Raw genomic sequence first — 22,173 nt, 5'->3', positions numbered from 1 at the left:
CTCGTTTATTTATTTATTTCCTCGATTTGTCTCCACAAATCACCTGCCATGGGGGAATGGGAGGGATGTTCGTTTTGTTTGTGATCCAAGGACGGGAGGGAAGCGGGGTTCTGGAGACGGGCCTTGCGTTACCAGGCGTCTGCATGGCGACATGCTTCTTCCATACCGATCACTAACAGAATCCCCTCAATCTGACGTGCCTGAAATTATAAAACTGTATTTCGTAGGATTGTATCAAGAGTTACTTGTTCGAGATGTGTTGTGATTTATAGATATATGATAAAGTATACAGGAAATGGATCTTCCCTTTCTGAGTGAACCGGCTAATTAACACAGCAGCTATTTGACAAATTCAACCAATGACGATGCTTTTTATTTTATTTGTTGGGTTCAACAACCGAAAACTCTGGTCTGATGGAGCAAAATCACGATTTCACCTTCCAGTATTTCCATGTATGTCCACAAACAAGAGCCCCGTCGTTACACAAACTATATGAGATTAAATAAACACATTAAGATGTCAAACCTGGAATAATTTCAGCATGAAAAGCTAATAAATCAGAGCAAGGGAATGGCAGAGGATTGAATTGAATTGTATTTTTTTTTTCGTGCGCGTTCGGGGCTGTGCATGCGCGTTCCTTCTTGCGTATGTGTGTATAAAAAAAGGAAAGCAGTGAAGAGGAGGGGGAGTCACGTCGCTGACATTTGCAAGCTCCCTCTCTGATTGGCTCTTATTTGAAGAAGCTCACGGGTTCTTTCAACTAATAAGCGCCTCCCCGTTGCTCTAAAGGACATTATAATGCAAGGGACCACCTTTTTTTAACCACAAACCGAATTTTCGTTCATTTAGACGATATATACTTTTTAAATTGCCCCAAAGTTGTGGGATTTTTTTGGAGCGCATTTCACCCTGGAGCGGTACGCGATGCTCTCTCACGCCGACCTCCTGGATGCTCGGCTCGGTGAGTTATCCTCGCTAAACTCCGGCCCTAAACTCCAGTGTAAGATTCCAACTTCTTCTTCAACCTTGTGATGTGATAGATAGACTGTGTATATAATTGTGTTAACCGATAAATTGTGCGTCGTTGCTCTATGCCATTCTTTACAGTGAAAAATGTATATACAAAAATTACGTTTCAAAATTACGACCCAAGCTACATTGAGTTTATTTGTTATCTTCTTTGGATTTATGTCTGTTGCCTTTGTATCATGCGACTCTCATTTAAAGATATACAGCGGTGTCACATCTGCCATCTAAGCCTCTGTCCTCCTCATCCTCCAGGGATGAAAGATGCTGCGGAGTTACTGGGACACCGGGAGGCTCTCAAGTGCAGGCTGGGTGGTGGGGTGCCAGACCAGGGCCACCCGGGAGACATGGTCCCCGGTTCCGACTCCGTGGAAGGAACCACCCTGCTGCCGGGAGATGACATCACCACCGTTGGATCCAACTCCGGCGGCATGACGGTGAACGGGAAGGAGCAGGAGAAGCAGCAGCAGCAGCAGCAGCAGCAGCCGCAGCAGAGCTCCAGTCAGTCGGCCAGCCAGCAGAAACAGAAGCGGCACAGGACGCGCTTCACGCCGGCGCAGCTCAACGAGCTGGAGCGCAGCTTCGCCAAAACCCACTACCCTGACATCTTCATGAGGGAGGAGCTGGCGCTGAGGATCGGCCTCACCGAGTCCAGAGTTCAGGTAAATCACTTGCCCAACGTGGATTTTACACTTGCAGGGTGTGGCAGTGGGTCGGGATTTCGATCTTGTTCTTCCAGCGCTATAGAAATGTACAAAGGCGTCCGTTTCAATCCATTCTGGAAAGAAGTGTGCAAAAAAAGATTTGAGAGGAGGATTAAGGACTCCGTGCGTTTGCAGATCGATGACACACATGTGCCAAAATGTGTAATTCAGTTATTTGTCTCCTGCCGTTTTGGTCAAGTGTAACGTTATTGTGGAAATCCTTGGAATATCAAATAATTCAAAGTTACAACACGCAAATATAATGTGTTATTATGCACCATCACAGTTACATAACCATTTAGAAAGTATTTCTAATTTAGGTTTAGCATATCCTTCCTTAGGATATACATGAAATGAAAGTATTCTTTGAAGGGTCAGCACATCCTCATACTATTCGTTATTTTCTGAGGAAAGTTCAAGCTCATTTCTATTTGATAATTTGGTAATAAGAGATGATTTGTGCCCCAAGCGTGACCGTGTCCAAGAAACATCTATCACTTGCGGATAACGAGCGGAAATTCAGTGCCCATGAAGTCAAAAAGATCCAGATGGCTCTTAAACTTGTGAGAAGATTGTTGAATGACGACGCTTTTATTCACTGTCACCAAAGATATTGAAATCATCTAAATTCCGTTTCCTTTGGTTTGTTATATCGCATACAAGTATGTGATATGTGGACTTAGGAAATTATTATTGTTGTTTATTAAGACGGGATTTACCATGGCCAAAATACTTTCTAATATAGTATACATCTCCAATAATTTTCTTCACAAAAAATGGCTTCCCCTTTTGTTTGAAAATAATTATGGTTAGAATGTGTGGCACGTTCATTTATTCTTTTACCTGACTTATGGGGATGAAATTGGTATATTTTCTTTTAACATTGAAACGTTGGTCATTTGGTTTGTATTTATTTTGGAAATATAACGAACCACTTAGAATATATATATATATATATATATAAACCCGCAAAACAAATATAGTGCCTCTAAAAAGCAGGCGGGAACGTACACGGCTCTAATAAACCAAACACATTATCAACCAATTCCAGTCTTATTTATTACAGTGAACGGGTTATTAAGCAGTGATGTGAGATTCATGCAAATGATCCCACTGACTGCCATACAACCAATTTAACCATTAGTCACCTTAATAATCAACTCTTTATTGTATACCTCGCTGTTGCTAAACATTCGTGCAGGCCGCTCAGGTGCAGCCGTCAGTGGGCGTTTTTGGTCAGCGCGCGCGCCTCCACAGCCTCCCCGCCTCCAAAACGCTCCATCAGCGACGTCTTAATAGGACTCAAGAATATATTGTACTTTTTTAATGGAATGAGAAATTGCATTTTCTTTCCACCCTCCGAGTGTAATGGGTTTGGGCGACGTTTCACGGATGGCTGAATGGAATGAGAGCGAGATTTCACTTTTAATATGGAGGCATCGACTCACGGCCCCGCGCGCGCATTAATCACGACCGAAGATTGTGAAATCTTTATAAAGTCGAACGGGGACACGCGTGAGTTTCTCTTTTTATTTTTTTATTGAAAAAAAAAAAAGCTGTGTAAGTGGATCGTTGTGATTTCTGGCCCCCGCGCGTCAGTGTGGTTGAGTGGTTTTTATTTTCACGTGGATTGCTTTAATAACGCGGGACGTTTTTCTAAAGTCAACACAATATTAAGCGCGATTTACAGATTGTACCTGTAAATACGATGTTAGAGAAAGATACCTCAGATCTCTGCTGCTGAACAACAATAATAAAATAACCGTGTAAGCGCCTTCCGGAGGCTACAATGATACTCACATCCCTGGTGTGTGTCCGTTTACAGCAGCCAAATTATGTGACATCTACAAGACCCTCCTTTAAAAGGATTATGCATATCCCGACAACATTATATACTATAATCCTTTAAAATAATTGTATATATATAATAAACCCCCAAAATGCGCGCGCGCACACACACACACACACACACACACACACACACACACACACACACACACACACACACACACACACAAGCTTTAAAACAATCCTAATTTTTCAGAAAATAACATTTTTATAGTAGGTTTTCTCATTTTTTTAATTATATACAAAACTAAAACTGTAAAAGAGTACAGACATTATCTATAAATTAACAACCGAACTGATCATTCACGTATTATGCTAATGACAAAATTACATCTTCTTCTCAATTTTGTACATCACAAATACTGTATTTTTATGCAGTATTTTACTGCTTTCTTAAATTGCATACAATTTCATGTAAAATAACAATCATTATCTGTAATCCAATAGCTCACTATATGCTTTCAAGCATGGTGAGACTCTGGCCACGCTTAACCAGTGATGTCACACTGAAAAAGGAGTTTTGAGTAAAGGCAAAGTTAGGAAAAAATGCATTGCAATAGTCCAGGCACATGACCGTGCTTCAGTGAGCGCGTCCTCTGCTACCGCAGGGTTAACCTCAAACTAGTCTCATTGATTAAAAGCATCAGCAAATGGTAATGTAAATGCTTGAAAGTTACAACAGTGCAGTGCAACTTTTTGCATTGATTTTTGGTAACAATACGAAGAATACCTAAAATAACCCTGCAAAACCTTGAATGAACATTTTCTTAAATTTACGTTTTTTCGCACTTTGAGTTACTTTAGTTTAATGTTTACGGTTTTTGTTTGGCAGCCATTGCTGCCAGTCATTTTTGTGTTAATGCGATTTACGAAACACATCTGACATGAATCTCCCTGTGAAACTACTATGAAAGTCCTTCCTCTTAGGCTAGTTGCAGAGCATGTATTCCTATAATAGGTCTTTAGGAAATTTCAGATTACATTTAGGTCTTGTTTATTTCAACACAGCCGATATACAGGATCAGATTCAGACCAGAGATAATTTGCGTGACATATATAGCGGGGTGGTATGAAGGATGCGATATCAAACCACGTGTAAACCTAGAAGTCCTATAAATATATTTGTTACAAGTGAGAATAAAGGAAACGGTATTTTGTAAAGGACCATGCGTTACGCACCAACCACTAAGTCAAATTCCTTGTGTGTCTGACATATTTTGGTAATACGTGTTCCTGATTCCTGATTCATTAATTGTAATAAATGTTCCTGATTCCTGATTGCAGCATCCGCCTTGACTGCACATAGTCCCGGTCTGTCCGCCTGGCGGCTCACTGTCGTCTCTCTCTGCTCGCAGGTTTGGTTCCAGAACAGACGCGCAAAATGGAAGAAAAGGAAGAAGACCACCAACGTCTTCCGCTCCCCGGGGACGCTCCTCCCGACGGCGGGCCTGCAGCAGTTCTCCGCCGCGGCCGCCATGGAGAACAGCCTCTGCTCCTTCCACGCCAACGACTCTCGCTGGGCCACGGGGATGCCGGGGGTCTCCCAGCTGCAGCTCCCGCCGGCCCTGAGTCGCCAGCCGGGCATGCAGTCCCTGTCACAGTGCAGCCTGGGCCCGGGGCCGCCACCTAACTCCATGGGGCTCTCCAACGGCCTTTCCTCCAACGGCTCCGGTCTGCAGTCCCACCTCTACCAATCGCATTTCCCCGGTATGTCGGCCTCTCTCTCCGGCCCCACGAACGTATCGGGCTCGCCGCAGCTGTGTAGTTCCCCGGACAGTGACATGTGGAGAGGGACAAGCATCGCATCGTTGCGGCGCAAAGCGCTGGAGCACACAGTGTCCATGAGTTTCACTTAGTGACTTTTCAAAAGAAAATACCCCCGCCGCAGTCCTCTTCTCCCCCCCCCCCCCCCCCCCCTCCCCAGCCCCACCCTGCGGCTCCCTTTTCTGTTTTTATTCCTGCTATTAGATCAAAACGAGAGAGAGAGCTAATCAGGCCTGAAATGTGAGAAAATGGAGACTGTATTTCATCTAGGCGTAATGACAGGAAAAAGGACAACACTGATGGACAAATGGAAGAAAAAAAATATCTTGGTTTGGGGTTATTTATCTTAATTCAAAAGGATTTTATCAACTATTGATGATACATACTATTGTAATGCTCTTTAGACTAAAGGCCCTAATTACTGAGCGCCAAAACAATTGTTGTATTTGCGTTTTCATTGAGTGTGTCTTTACGCACACGCGTTATTGTGTTCAGGTGAAGTTGTGTTATGTCAAACGGTTATTTATAAGATTGGGTATACATTTTGGTAACAGCCTACCACACACGCACCACACCGTAGGTGGGCCTATTGAACTGGGTCTCAGGCATGCACTGTGCATGTGGATTCAAACGCTTGGATCATTTAAGGAGAAAACGACGGCCACTCGGATTGAAGAGGTACTTTTGTTCCTGCAGTCTCGTCTGCATGAGAAGGGAGCATAAATCTTAAGAGGAAAAAAAAACAAACAGTGATCTTTCGATAGGCCTACGCTGTTTTAGGATGTTTTGTGTACATAAAACATTCTTGCTATGTACCCGCTGGTCTTTTTGTGACATGTTTTAACTTATTGTATGTGCTATTACTTGACACATTTCCTAAATGTTTGATCAAATGCTCCACATTGACGGGTTTGTACCAATTTAAAACTGAACAAACAAATAAAAGTAATTTTCAAGAATGTCAAACAAGAATGATTCATGTCTCCATTACATTTAAAGAGATGATGTCCATTATGTTCTACTTGAAGTCTATGCGTGACCCTCACCCTTGCAGTCAATTCTCGATGGTTGTTGTAGTTAATTTATGATGGGATTTTTTTACATTTTTGGGGGGGTTAGAATGTTGTTGCGCAAAGTTCTATCGGTGGTTTCTGCTCATTGTCTCAGTGTCTGAGCTCACTGGATCAAAGGGTTTATGAAGGGTGACTGGTCCCAGTGTGGCAGACAGGAGCGGTAAAGATGTCAGCGCTGGGATGTGACGGTCACTGCTTTTAACCTTGACGGTCATCCCACTGAACAGGAGGAATCACACCTCTGTGTGTGTATAATGTATATGTATATATGTATATATATATATATATATATATATATATATATATATATATATATATATATGGCTATTTAGACTGTGTGCCACACTTTTGATCTGATTTAATGTTTAATTGGGCCTACAGAAACACTGTCGTTACTAAACCCACCCACACAAGACTAACTTCAAATCACAGATCATTTTTAGAAACTTGAACAGTACACGTCAGGTAAATCTGTAAATAAAGCTACACCTACAAAGCACAAACTACAAACCCCACTGTGTGTCAATACCTAGTTCACTGGATTATTAACGCCTTCAAACTGTGAATGTGAGGCGCCGTCTCGTATCTGTCAACCAGACCCCTAAATGATGAGCACAAATCCATGAAGGAAAACATCAATTAGATGATTAAACAATGAAACACGTTTATTAGGGTGTTTCTAGGACTATGTTATAGGAAACAAGCGAAACAAAATGCAGAAAACCTTTGGCAGTTCCACACAACTGCATTTGCCGGCTCAGTAGGCCTCACAGTGATTGTGTTGGGAACTAAACTGAAGCACCCATAATAGGAAAAGTGTGACAGTCTGAACATTCCTCAGAAATATGTGAGTGTAAACTGACACCCTGTCGTACTGTGTTGTCAACACACATTTCCATTTTTTCAGATGTATTTTTCCACCTAGCTTGTAAAGTGTGTTGTGATCTGTTAAATATACGGATAATCGGCATTAAGTGGTACCTGTTGGTGACAAGTTGTTTTTTTGGCCTCTGCTCCTAAAAGGGCATTCCCATGATAAAAAGTGTAACACCTGTAACTTCTATCTGGACAATGTTTTTATCTACCAAGATAAAGGGGAACATCAGTTTCTATGTTAAATAATACAACAGAACACCCAAAATAACCTCAGAGATCTCAGGCTGTGGTGGTCCGAGTTCAACCCCTCTTACGAATCGTCTGGTCCTATTGGATCCGAGTAGCATGACGCCGTTAAGAGAGCCAGCTCCCTTCGCCACTCAGAAGCCCAAAGTTCCCTCCTGGAAACCAAAAACCAGGTCTGGAAACCGGAGGAATGTTTTGAGAGACGTACAATATGTGTGCTAAAAAACACAGAATTAAATACCTATTTTCATTGAAGCCCCCAAGGTAAGAAGGGTTTTTTGTGAGATGATTCAGGTGCTTAGTGTTTGGTTTATCGATTTTCTGCCTCGTCTTCCATTTTAGCTTTTAGCTTCGACCGATGCTGTTCAACTTTTGCACGACAGTGTGTAAATTATCTGAAGGAGTTTACATAAGATATCTTGCTTGCGTTGTGCTTGGATATCCTTGTACCTTTCCAGGGATCTGCACCATTGGGATTATTGTCATTATATCTGGGGGGTTTTCAAGGTGTGTAGTGTAATTATCGGGTTGACGCGATTCAGTGTCCAGAAGGGGGACATTAGTAACCAAGAGGTTAGCTTCCATACATTATTTCACATTTATTCAAAGTTCCTCATTACTTGCCCATCAGTTGTGTAATAAGAGAAACTCTATCTTGTTGGCTTGACCTTCATTTTAAAATGATCCTGATGTGAGATGCAATGTCTGTAAACTGAACTCCAAGAAAGGTAAATACAATTTTACCATTATGAAAGGGAGCAAACCTCACTGTTTGTGTCAAAGATTATAAGTGTCAACTTGAGCCTGAAATCACAGCCGCCCAAATTAATCAGCGTGTTAACCTCGTCTCGTTGTCAGCGCTGAGGCCAATTTGCGGTCACAGGATGGTAATTGATGAGATATGGCATTACCATAAGCAGTCCCACTGCCGCTAAACTTATAATTGGAGTTTCTGTAACAATGCAGGGGGGTTAAACAAAAGATTAATCATAATTAACAAACGTATATTACTTTCCCCATATTAAACAGTTGGTTCCCACCTTTTCTATTTACATAAATTTGTTTGCAGTAATTCACTGAATTATTAAAAACACCAACTCAAGTCAAGACCCTGAAAAAACGAGTTATTACTCTCGGTGCTTTTGTGTGTGTGTGTGTCACACCCTATATTGCTGTTACATGCAATTAGCTTGAATACATAAAACATAAAAAAATAAAAAAAACACTTTATACAGTTTGAATTTAATTTCAAATCCCAATTCATAATATTTGCCAGTGTGCTGCAGCTACAACGATCACACTGTGATTACATTTACAGACTAATAATAAACAATTACGATTTTGTTAACCTACTGACTGGAAGAAAGCCTAAAGAAAGGCATAAAGCCTTTATTGAGAAGGAATAACCTTTTTCGAAGTTGAATTAAAAGACATCACAGTGAATGTATAGAATAAAAAACACCAATTCATCTAATGTTTATGCTCACGGATATTGCTTTTTCTGTTTGGTTCGTATACATATATATATATATATATATGTGTGTATGTACTGTATGTATATATATATATATATATATATGTATTAATATATATATTTACACCTATATATGATCAGAATAAATGCAGGTGGCCCACCTTCCTTGCAGAGGCAACATTGTGAGACAGCAGTCGATCAACCTTTTTAACCTCAGCTGAAGTGACTTCTGCTCCACCCATCCAGGCTGGAGTGGCGCTTGCGAGGCGTGTGTGTTATTCCAGTAGATCCAGCTCCTACGTGTGCCTCAGCCCACCGCATCCAGCAGCCCCGAGCGGACTACCACTGTGTCCTGGGCCGCAGTAACAGATGTGAAATCACATTACCCAAACGCTGCAATTAGTCTCACTCGCTCGCGGGTTAATGAGTTTGTGGAAATGTGCGACCCATTCCTCATTAGGTAATTTCTCATGCACTGATGAGAGAGGGGGAGATAGAGATGATGTGGATACAGCATATAGCGGGTATGGAAACGGCACAGAGTGTTCTGTGCCACATACTGTAAAGCAGAATGCAGCTGGACGAGTTAAACCACATCATGATTAATCATGGGATGACTCTCTCAGGCACGCCGTTTCTCTTCCTGAGGATGCCCGTGAAGAAAATGGAAAAAACAGAACCATAAATCCTCTGCTTACACCGTGATGTCCTCTGTAGTTGCATCCAGTGGTTGTGTAGTGGGGATTCAGAGCTGTAAAGCAGCTCTTATTGCTTGTTGTTACATCACTCTGTCTCATTATGGACACGGCTATGCTTACATCTTCGCCGCGAGGCCACGGAGTCTACCGCTGAATAGACAGCAGGGCAAAGCTCTGTGAGGACACAATGGACGACAACAAAAGAACTAATTAGCAATCAATTACCGACGTGTTTCTGCCCTGCACCTTTTATCTGGTTAGAGTGGAGAGCAGGTTACCACTCAGCATGTCCCATTCACACACACACACACACCAGCTGCTTTCTGTGTGTGTTTTTTTCAAACAATTTGGATCATTGCAGTGATGCATGTGGTAGCTTAGTGATGTGGTTTAATGCAATAAAATGTATTTAAATGGTGAAACATCTTCAAATGAATCCAATTTAGACCTTCAGAGGGAAGCTGCTTTTCACTGTGTCTGCGGCTACCAGTGTAGAAAGATAGCGGCTCATCGGCCTCCTCTGTGTGACCAATCAGTGCCTTCGTTGTGTCTTGTTGCGTCTGTTCATTGATGTGATCACTTGTATAGTTTTTTTTTTGCATGAAGAAGAGTTTTTCAATCCAAGCTCATCATGGAAAACCAATAGATTTAGTGTTAGAGCCACATTTAGGCTTGTGACTTGCTCATTTCAGCATTTCCCTCTCCACCGCCGTGTCACACACCGACACACACATACGCACACTCGCAGTGACATCTGGGGAGGAAAGTGTGCTGCGAGGAGGCTGCGAGTGCCTCTCATGATAACAACTCTGCATCTCAACAACCTGCATCCATCATCATCAACGTTAACATCTGCTCTGAGCCTCAGCCTTAAATCTCTTTCCACCCCTCCCAAGCCCTTACCTCCCTCACCGCCTCATTTTCACTCTCTCCTTTTTATTCTTCCTGCTTCTTTTCTGTCCGTCTTTCTCCCACGAGAAGCCACTATAGCCGCCTCCTTCTTCTTCTTCTTCTTCTGCTCCATCTGCTTAGACGCTCATCAAAATCCCCTCATCTGGAGAATATGTGTGCATGTGTTTTTTCTTCAACCACCCTTAAAATCAATATTTAATGATGATGTTATCAGTGCTTTTATTTGTAATTTAGCCAGAGTGTCAGTATGAATGAGGCACTGTCAGTTTTATGGCGTCAGGCATTTATTTCCTGTTAATGGGTGCTCCTGGTGGTACGCACACCAAAACCCGGTGGACAGCTGATGGATTTGTCTGTTTCATTGCTGTTCAAGCATGCATTCAAAGCCATGTGTGCATGTACACAGTACATGTCTGCCTACAAACCCGCGCACTCACTTACAATCTGAAAAGTGCAAAATGTTGCAAATGAATGTTACAGTTTGATTTGACATTTCTTGCTTTACTGTACCAGAATAAGACAATGAATGAGGCAGTGACGGGTGTCGTCTCCCTTTTGGCTTGATCTTATCGTGCAATCAATCAAAGCAACTGTTTGTTTTTCCAAAACAGACGGCCTCCCCTGATTTCTTGACATTTTCCTGAAGCCGTGACAATTACTTCAGTTCTGGGAGCCAAGATTGTTGAGAGGCAATAATCATGATAGTTTTTCTCAGTAATTTTTCTCCCAATAACAAGCCATTTTTAATCCAATTAGGAGTGCTAACGTGAGAGGCATAATACCACGGCCCCTGGGACAGATGAGAGAATATGCAGGACATTTATCCCGACAGTCAATATTGGATTTCTCGCTAAGCAGCTGTGCCTGCTCTCCCTGACATTCTCCACCTCTGCACAGTGATCCGTCCTGATTAAACAGGCTTTTCTACTTTATCAACATTCATTACATGACCCGGTCATGCATGGCCACGGAAACCAGTGGCAGTGAAGTTACATGCTTCACGTCGGGGTTTTCTTTCTTCTCTTCTTCCTCAAACTCAACTGATCCGCGAAAGATGAGACATCACATGCCTCTCGTCCGGATCTTGGATGGTGTTTTGTATGAGCAGGTGTGTCGTGGTATTCCCCAAAAACTTTCCTCTGTCAGATTGACAGGCTTGATATCTTTTTACATGTCAAACCTGAATGCAGGTGGCTAAACGGGTTTGGTATTACCAAACACTTTGCCATTTCATCCAGCAATTGTGTCTTCTATATTTCCTGATCCAAATCCATTTTTAAGCCTGATCAAGCCAAATTTCTGCATACAATATTTTTTGCAAAGGTGAGTTAATTGCTGCTCTCTTGTCGCACACACAGTCAAAGAGCTCACAGTACTTTAATGCCAACAGCAGCTAGACATTGCCATCTTCTGGTGGCTGTCGGGAGGATCACGGTGCTGTTCCAAAAGGTTTTTTTTATAATTATTGATTTATTTACTTAAGAGAACAGAGGCCTGTGGCGTGTTTCTGTTTAATGTCAAAGTAACGTGTAAGTTTGATGTTTAAAAATACATGTCATGTAAAATGATATCTGCCTATAGAGCCATTATCACACAATTACAAAATTTTACTTATTAAGGCTTTACATTCAGTATGTTTTTAACATTCATTTTCTCCCACAATGCTGTTCTTTGAGGGGGGGTTCACGGGCGCAGAACCCCCCCTTGACCGGACCATCACCGAGGATTTGACCACCCGCCCGTGCCCCCCCCCCCCCCTGTAGATTTAACATTTACATTTAGATTTCACATTTAGATATAACATTTACATTTAACATTTACATTTATATTTTACATTTACATTTATATTTGCATTTAACATTTAGATTATTTAACAACTTGTGTTACTGCCAAACATTGTCCTTGGAAAAGTTATTGCATGAATTTACATGAATTTCTCTCTAAATGTTTGAAAAAGTGACATATGAATATTGTCGTGCTTTTTTGTTCATATGAACAAATGTGTTCATATGAATTGGACTCTGGGAACAGTAGACCTTCACCACCCTCGGTTTTCCAGGGAAGAAGACTGGCTTGTGCCGCAGTCCTGCTGCCTGTGTGTGCTACAGCTGTTTGTCCTTGTCTGCAATGGCTTTCCTGTTTGGCCATTGAGGTTTGAGTTGAACAGGTGAGACTGGCAATGGTGAGCGCAGTTTCCTGCCCATCAGGAGTTCTGCTGGCGATGGTCTCTGATGCAGCGGTCTGACTCTATAAGCCAACCGAGCCCTGTATGGGTCAGCATTTTTTCTCAATAGGCCCTTGACGGTTTCCACAGCTCGCTCTGCCTCTCCATTGCTCTGTGCAAAGTATGGGCTGCTGGTCACATGTCTGAAGTCGTAGTCCTTGGAAAATTAAGAGAAAGAGCCTGAAGAAAACTGTGGCCCATTTTCATGCTTCAATGTATCGAGAGTAGAAGTCTACTAACAATAAGTAAGAGTCATTTTCCCAGTAAAACATATCAGCTCCTACTTTCTGCCAGGGCCGCTGTGGCAGCTCTGAGGGAATCATTGGTTCTGGGTGAAGTGGTTGATTTTTAGCACATACCTCACACTGGGCCACCACTCTTGTGATTTGCGCACCCAGTCCCAGTTACCACACTGACTGTTGAGCCCTGAGTCTGCATTTGGTTGTCCCCATATGTCCCTCATGTAGTCTGGCCAGCATTTCCTTCTGTAATGTCTCTGGTATGACAATCCGCTGCCCTTTCATCAGAAGGTCACCATTCATGTGTAACTCACTGTGGTGGACCCGATAGGGCTTCAGTTGCTGGGGCAGCTCTTCTTGCCGTGGCCACCCTCTCTTGCACTATGACATCAGCTGGCTACAGATGGAATCCTGCAGTTGGTGCTCTGCTGTCGAAGTTTACATCGGGATGCCGGTAAGTTTTCACGTATCATATTGATAAATATCTGCACTTCCCCTTCTAGCTGTGCCTCTTCTTTGGTCAGTGGGCGTCTCACAGGAGCCCAGGAGAGTGCATCAGAGCCCCTTCCCTGGCACGTAAGTTATCTTGTATGTCAACCTCAGCAGTCTGTGGCAGAATCGCTGCACTCTGGGAGGTCAATCATCCAATACTTTTGTCATCAACAGAGCCAGTAGTTGTTTATGGTCTGTCTCTATTGTGAATGATAGGCCTATGGAGGTATGTACTCAACCTTTCACATGCCCAGGTGACGGCTAACGCCTCCTTTTCAATCTGGGCATAACGTTGCTCTGTTTAAGAAAGGCTTCGAGAGATGTATGTGATTAGACGCCACTCCATGTTATCCTGTCTCTGCATAAGGACAGCACCCAGGCCAAAGGACGATGCGTCTGCGGACACCTTTGTTTTGGCTTGTGGTCTGTACTGAGCCACCACTCTCTGTGGTGAGAGTGGTGGCTCTGTGCAAGCTCCTTTTTGAGGTTTTCAAATGACGTCTGTTGCATGTGGCCCCAAGACCTTACTCTTTGATAGCAAGTCTCTGAACGGTTTGGTGGTGCCTGCAAAGTTAGGGATACGATAAATTGGTTGGAGGAACTGAGTCCATAAACAGAAACTGAAATTCTTATAGAACGGGAACGGGGAAAAGCAAGACCGAACCAGGCAGGCTGAGGGACACCGAGTTAAAGGCGACAGGCTCAGGTTGCAGAATGGTCGGTACAGTCCTGCACCAGGGAAAGGGAGACACAGACTATAAGACACATGAGGGTAATGGACACTTTATTGGACTGATTTAGCGAGTGTCTTCTATATGTTATGCACCAATGTCTGTATTACCAAGCATTGCACGTTTAATGGGGTACGACATGATAATATCAGGGGCGATCCAAGCTGCGCGTCACTGAGCGCCTCACCTCCAAAATAAACCAGCATTTCTGAGACTCTTGCGCCGCTCTGTGTCCAGCTAAAGGCATCGCCCCTGCTTTCTATCCCTGTGCAGCATATCAGATTGTCTATTATTGTGTCTAGATTGTCTATGCGGAAACGGCGAGGATGGGGTTTGTTTATGCTTTATCATTTAATGAAAGGGAAAGGGTAATAAGAGTTCACTAAGAATCAAAATGACATCAACAAGTGTTGAAAAATAAATAAGAAAAATATTGTATTTAGCCATGACGTGTTATAGTTATCTTTATGGATTAAAATTGTTTTTAAGTTAATTCAAAAAAGATTTAACATTTATCAATACACGTATTGAATGAGTTGAGAGAATACATGGCAATGCATTTGGTAATCGTATTTAATAATTGTTTCAATCAATCATCGACTTCCACGATGACGCCGTTGATGGCCGCCACGGTGCTTCGGTGCGCTTCGTTTTTTGTTGTTTTTGTTGTTAATTACGTTTGCTGCTGCGATCTTTGTCGTCACTTGTCACTTTGTCTCTTGTCTGTTACTTGTTCGTTAGTGCACTTTATGCTTAATATTTTTCTTTTTAACTTTTTAATATTTAACTTTTTTTAACTTTATTCCCTTGTTTTATACTAACCCATAGCCTTAGCCTTATTCTACTAACCCATTGCATTAGCATTTCATTCCACTTTATTTTATCACTTGTGCACTGTTGTCTTGTCTGTCTACTGTCGCGCACTAACCGCCAAGACAAATTCCTTGTATGTTTGACATATTTTGGCTAATAAATGTTTCCTGATTCCTGATTCCTGAATATGTGATGATTTGCTGCTATTTTCGCCATACTTGACAGTCCCCTGAGTATTTTTTGTATTTCACAGTTGGGTTTGACAATACAAGATATTAAAACACATTGTCTAAGATTTCTCCTTTTGTAAACATTTACAACAAGTTTAGCTAAGTACCATCACAGCCTGATGTCTTCAAATTGCTTTCTCAATTGCTCAATTAGCAGAGGTGTCAAAAGTGTTCACATTCATTACTCAAGTAGAAGTACACTGAAAAAAATGATTTTGTGGTATAGTAATATTTATTAGGTTAATTGTCACAAATTTTATTTTGTAATTGTAAGTACCAGTGAGAACTGGAATTATTCAAGTAAATGTATATATGGCATTCATGTAATAAATAAATAGTATGGGATGAGTAAATTTTACTATATATTTTCACATAATATTCAAAGGTTTCATGTCATTGCGCATGAACTTAGAAATACCAAGTAAGCGTTTTGAATCCGCACATGCGCCTTGTAACGTGCCTCCAGGACGCATGCGCTCCTTTCCCCGCGAAAACACATGAAGACGGTGATGACGGCAGGAATGGCTAAATCACCTTGAAGGTAATTCATTCTGGGTTTTTACTGCATACGAAATGGAGTTACAATATAATATGATGTTAATATAAAGTGTAACATGACCCCAGTTTCCATTACCATATATGACATTTCACTATGGTCACTAAATGCAACGTCCCTGTGGACTTGGGCAGTGTTGCTAACTTAGTGACTTTCTCGCTATACTTAGAGACTTTTCAGACCCCTCTAGCGACTTATTTTCGAAAAAGTGACTAGCGACAAAAGCTAGCGACATTTTGTGGTGTTATTGGAGACTTTTGGAGACTGACGTGAAAGCAGGTATCGCCTACTCGTCACAACGAGCAGCAGGTGCTGCCGTGAGCCCCTCCCCGTCCCACAGCACTCACAGGCGGCCGCTCCTCGCGCGTCACATCCGCTCCTTCCAGCCTCCGTCAGCGCAGAGTGCGCTCCCATAGACACGCGCAGAGTGCGCTCCCATAGACACGCGCAGAGTGCGCTCCCATAGATCCCATAGACACACACAGAGTACGCTCCCATAGACACGCGCAGAGTGCGCTCCCATAGACACACACAGACTGCGCTCCCATAGACACGCGCAGAGTGCGCTCCCATAGATAGTTTTTGGAATCTCTGCCGGACGCATTTTTTAGGTCTCAAAAAGAGGACATGTCCGGGGAAAAGAGGACGTTTGGTCACCCCAATTAAACAGCCTGATAACTCTGTCCTCGCAGCAGCTAACGATGGCTCACCGCTTGTGTAGCTACAGCAGCTAGCTAGCCATCTACCTTCTATTCGTATTTATTTTTCTACACAATAGAAAAGCGATGTGCTCTCGTGCCTCATGCAGCTCTTCTGTGTTGCACGTCAATACTTTGATACAAACAAGGAGCGTCAATCTAACGTAAATGCTTTTCAATAAATGTCTTTAGTTCCTGCACAATGAACATGAATCTCAAATTAAATGATTAATATTCCCCAAATTCCAATTAACTACTCTTCCGCTGTTACAGAGGGGAAAAACTGTAATCATACTGTAAACTTTCAAAAGTTCATATATTGTGCATAGTTTGAAGTGAAAAAAAACTTTTCTTCAATTGTGTTTGGGTTCAGGCTCTGTTTAGGATCGGTATCGGAAAAACCCAAACGATACTCATCCCTACTCTCATGTCTGCGCGCTCAACGTGAAGCTAAAGCCAGCCGCTGGTTAGCTTAGCATGAAGACTGGAGACAAGAGGGCTCGAAAGGGATGTTTAAAAATCCGGATTCAACAGTTTACAAATTTCCGACTTGATGAAACAATGGACAAAAATCGTTCTTTATTTATTCTTAAAGTGTTTGCTTTCAAGATCAAGATGGGGTCATAGAAAAAAACAAGTAGAGCTAAGTGTTTTATGCACCATGTCAAGTGGATGAGCTCCATCAATACAAATACACCGTCCACACACACACATTTACTCTAAAGGCTCATTTGCATATTGTAGATACCTTCACTGTAACCATAGAGACGTTACATCATGATGGAACATTTCTCCATGTTCCATGTTCCATGTTCTATGCTCCGTTCACCACAGCATAAGAACACAGTCTGTTGCACATCCAGTCAGTCAGTTTCAAACAGTTTCAGTCAGTTTCAGTCAGCAGAAAGCAACCATGGCCTCAGGAGTCTGTAGAGGGGACGAAGACGCGTTCTGCTGCACTTAACAGAGCTCAAGGTAAGTGAGGAATCCAGACAGACTGCAGCCTTACTGCTGTGAATGATGTATTGGTCTATCGGGTGGAGAAGGCTGTGATTTAGAGCTAATACCTTGAGATAAACCTCTGATTCCTGCTGTTGTCATGTAGATGTACACAGAGATGCATTAACATATAAAAGTACTTACACAGAGACGCACTAACATATAAAAATTATTTGAGGAAATTGCACTTCTGAGTTTGTACCCTATGGTTGAATGCACTTATTGTAAGTCGCTTTGGATAAAAGCGTCAGCTAAATGAAATGTAATGTAATGTAAAAAGTACTTACACAGAGACGCACTAACATATTGGTATGCACAGAGACTAGCTAAACATGAAAAGCAAATACAGAAATACAGTTTAACAACCACAAGTATATAATGTAGATTTACACATCCAAACAAACATGAAATAATTAAAATGTGCATCTAATTAAAATAATTGGATCTATGAATCTTGTCTCACATCCTGATGATCCTCCTCACGTCTCTTCTCCTTGTCTGCAGACCAACGGGACGCCATCAGGACGCCACGTCAACGAGACGCCATCAGGACACCACGTCAACCCCTCAGGAGCAAATCCAGATCTACGCATGAAACACACCCCCCCCCCCCTCCCCACACACACACACAGACACACACACACACACACACACACAGATGTACACACAGACACACTAACATTTGGTTCTAAACAAAGACACACACTAACATTTAGATGTACACACAGACCCACTAACAGTTAGATCTACACACAGACCCACTAACAATTAGATGTACACACAGACACACTATCATTTGGTTCTAAACAAAGACACACACTAATATTTAGATGTACACAAAGACACAATAACAATCAGATGTACACACAGACACACTTACAGTTAGATCTACACACAGACACACTAAGAATTAGATGTACACACAGACACACTAACATTTGGTTCTAAACAAAGACACACACTAATATTTAGATGTACACAAAGACAATAACAATTAGATGTACACACAGACACACTAACAATTAGATCCACACACAGACACACTAAGAATTAGATGTACACACGGACACACTAACAATTAGATCTACACACAGACACACTAACAATTAGATGTACACACAGACACATCGTGATGATCCTCCTCACGTCTCTTCTCCTTGTCTGCAGACCATCAGGACGCCATCAGGACACCACGTCATCGGGACGCTACGTCAACGGGACGCCATCAGGACGCCATCCGGACGCCGTGTCAACCCCTCAGGAGCAAATCCAGATCTACTCATGACACACACACACACAGACAGATGTACTCAGAGACACAGTAACATTTAGACATGCTGGCAAATTTAGATGTACAATTAGATGTACACACAGACACACTAACATTTGGTTCTAAACAAAGACACACTAACATTTAGATGTACACAAAGACACATTCATATTTAGATGTACACACAGACACACTAACAATTAGATGTACACACAGACACACTATTATTTGGTTCTAAACAATGACACACACTAATATTTAGATGTACACAAAGACACAATAACAATTAGATATACACACAGACACACCATCATTTGGTTCTAAACAAAGACACACACTAATAGTTAGATGTACACAAAGACATATTAATATTTAGACGTACACACAGACACACTAACATTTAGATGTACACACAGACACACTAACAATTAGATGTACACACAGACACACTATCATTTGGTTCTAAACAATGACACACACTAACATTTAGATGTACACAAAGACACACTAATATTTAGATGTACACAAAGACATATTAATATTTAGATGTACACACAGACACACTAACATTTGGTTCTTAACAAAGACACACTAATATTTAGATGTGCACAAAGACATATTAATATTTAGATATACACATAGACACATTAGTATTCAGAAGTACACAAAAATACACAAACATCTGGTTTTGCACAAAGACACATTAATATTTAAATGTACACACAGACACACTAACAATTAGATGTACACACAGACACACTAACATTTGGTTCTAAACAAAGACACACACTAATATTTAGATGTACACAAAGACATATTAATATTTAGATGAACACACAGACACACTAACAATTAGATGTACACACAGACACACTATCATTTGGTTCTAAACAAAGACACACACTAATATTTAGATGTACACAAAGACATATTAATATTTAGATGTACACACAGACACACTAACATTTAGATCTACACACAGACACACTAACAATTACATGTACACACAGACACACTAACATTTGGTACTAAACAAAGACAAACACTAACATTTAGATGTACACAAAGACACACACTAATACACAAAGACATATTAATATTTAGATGTACACACAGACACACTAACATTTGGTACTAAACAAAGACACACACTAATATTTAGATATACACAAAGACATATTAGTATTTAGATGTACACACAGACACACTAACAATTAGATGTACACACAGACACACTAACATTAACATGTTAATAACTTTTCTTCTTTTCTCTCTTCTCAGGAACTGCTTCAGATGTTTTCCCAATGATTGTGTTATTATTATTGTTAAATATGTCGTCTGTTTATTATTTTAACAATGAAAATACATTTTAATAAAAATAAAACCAAATGAATCCGTCTTGTTTTCTTTAGACCAAAGAGAATCACATGTTCATTATTACTCGTTGACTTGAATGAAGTGAAACAACAATGATCTTGAGTTAATGAGCGTTTGTGTATTTAATGACACACAAAGGTTTCAGTCGACATTTTAAGCCTGATTTCAATTGTTGACTTACTTCCACCTGTAATCATACATCAGGCGGAAGAAGAAGAGAATATTTAGTCAATGAACATGTTTCCGATATGGAACATTTTGATTAAAACATGAATACTTCGAAAAAATGAAGTCAGTCAACTCAAAGCACAAACAAGTTCAATTCTCTACAAATAAAGCAAATTCAAACCCCAAGTTCATCGGGACGTGTGAGCGTCTCTAATGACGCAGTCAAGTGCAACTCCAGAGTTACGAATGTCTGTTCGTTCTCTCTGCTGCTGGGCGACAGACGACATCTTCTCTCCCACGCTGTCAATCAGAAACTCAATGAACCGCCACGTTGACATTCCTACAGTTTAGATAAATAAATATGATAAAACACGGATCAGACAAATGTGTGTTAACTGCTCCCAAAATGACAAATTCTAAATATTCTAATAGGATAATTTACTCACTCCAATGTTAATGGTAACTTGATCTCAACCATCTTTAGTGACTAAAATCAGCCAACGAATCAGAAGGTTTGTTCTCGGGGTTGATGTTCAAGACAATCATTAACACATCTAGTTGTCCTTTTTTATTTGTTATGTTCTATTACTAAATACTAAATTCATGTATTAATTAATATGTTTTACCGTTGAGGGGGCATGAAGTTAAATGGTTAGTCACCATACAAGTAAAAATGATTATATAGTGATAAACTATATAATATAACCAGGGCTGTAGTGGAGGGTATACGCACGTAAACGCCGTTTACGCACCTCTATAATTTTGGAAATAGCGTTTACGCACCTATAAATAGCGTTTACGCACCTCAAAGTTCCCTGCGCCTTGTATTCTTCCTTTGGAATAATCCGAAATAAACTTGGTGTAATTTTAAAACAGCTAAGACTACGTTTCCTATTGTTGAACATATAAACGCCGTAGTCTGAATCATTTTCATCTGCGCTGTATTACGGTCTGTGAGCATCCAATCAGTGCCTTGCGGCTGCAGCAGCGACCAATCAGGATCCAGGAGGTGTGTAAACACACGTTGTGGATCAGCCCAGTGGTCCCCAACCTTTCTTACCTCACGGACCGGTTTCATGTCAGACAATATTTCGCGGACCGGTTGTGAAGGTCCGACGGGGGGGGGGGGTAGTAGTCGTTGCGGGCAGAACGACCGACGGGGGGGGGTAGTAGTCGCGCGCTCTGTGTTCGCTGGTCGTGCACGGTAAAAGGACAAGAAAAACGCCTGGTGACGCGTAGATTAGAAAACAAGTCAGTTCTCAACGTGAAAAAAACCTGCTGTATGGGCTTTTTATGATGACATAGGTAGTACATGAGTGTTCCTTTAACTTATGTTGTTCATACACATGTATTCATTGTCATTGATTGTATATGACTTTTACTCATAACATAATGCAATATAGCCAGGACAGCCTTACAAGAGTCGTGACGCTTTGTGTTGCGTTGCTTCGCATCGCGTCAATGTCTGTATGATCACAAAATTCAGAGTTTACCCACCTCTAATTTTACCACTACAGCACTGGTTGGTAGTGAAACATGCACTTTTTGAATAACCATAACTTGCTCAATTTTCAACCGATTCTTAAACGGGTTGGTTCGTTATAAACGTCAGAGATGTAGGTATGCCACTGCAAACTTGTAGATAATAATAATAATTATGGTATAAAAATAATAAGTAAATATACAGTGTCATAACTACATCACATTTTTTTGAAAAAAGAAATTTGGGGTAATGATTGTCTCTGCTCGCTTTT

At 41.2% G+C, this 22,173-nt stretch overlaps 1 protein-coding gene and 1 long non-coding RNA gene across 3 annotated transcripts; both read left to right on the top strand.

Annotated features, from left to right (window-relative positions):
* Positions 1 to 677: 677 nt before the first annotated feature.
* LOC120831197 (homeobox protein orthopedia B) lies at positions 678 to 6,309 on the top strand. Of its 2 annotated transcripts, none has more exons than XM_040196441.2 (3): positions 678 to 1,001; positions 1,283 to 1,689; positions 4,935 to 6,309. In XM_040196441.2, exons 1-3 carry the CDS (start codon positions 926 to 928, stop codon positions 5,433 to 5,435), a joined length of 984 nt encoding a protein of 327 aa, XP_040052375.2. In that variant the 5' UTR covers positions 678 to 925; the 3' UTR covers positions 5,436 to 6,309. The 2 variants fall into 2 exon arrangements, with proteins under 2 accessions (XP_040052375.2, XP_040052376.2); XM_040196442.2 differs by having other exon boundaries at positions 684 to 962.
* Positions 6,310 to 17,432: 11,123 nt separating this feature from the next.
* LOC144386280 (uncharacterized) lies at positions 17,433 to 20,258 on the top strand. Its single transcript, XR_013451969.1, has 2 exons — positions 17,433 to 17,580; positions 18,109 to 20,258. It is a non-coding gene; the product is annotated as an uncharacterized LOC144386280 (long non-coding RNA).
* Positions 20,259 to 22,173: the final 1,915 nt, after the last annotated feature.

This window comes from Gasterosteus aculeatus, chromosome 13 (genome assembly GCF_964276395.1).
Source record: "Gasterosteus aculeatus chromosome 13, fGasAcu3.hap1.1, whole genome shotgun sequence".
Taxonomy (NCBI): Eukaryota; Metazoa; Chordata; class Actinopteri; order Perciformes; family Gasterosteidae; genus Gasterosteus; species Gasterosteus aculeatus.
The sequence above is the reverse complement of the archived record's forward strand: the minus strand, read 5'-3'. Positions and strand labels throughout refer to the sequence as shown.

Excerpts from the sequence above, each read along its gene's own strand:
- LOC120831197 (XM_040196441.2), top strand. The coding sequence starts at position 926 with ATGCTCTCTCACGCCGACCTCCTGGATGCTCGGCTCGGTGAGTTATCC. Across the intron at positions 1,002-1,282 it reads CTCCGGCCCTAAACTCCAGT|GGATGAAAGATGCTGCGGAG; the intron begins GTAAGATTCCAA and ends CTCATCCTCCAG. Across the intron at positions 1,690-4,934 it reads TCACCGAGTCCAGAGTTCAG|GTTTGGTTCCAGAACAGACG; the intron begins GTAAATCACTTG and ends CTCTGCTCGCAG.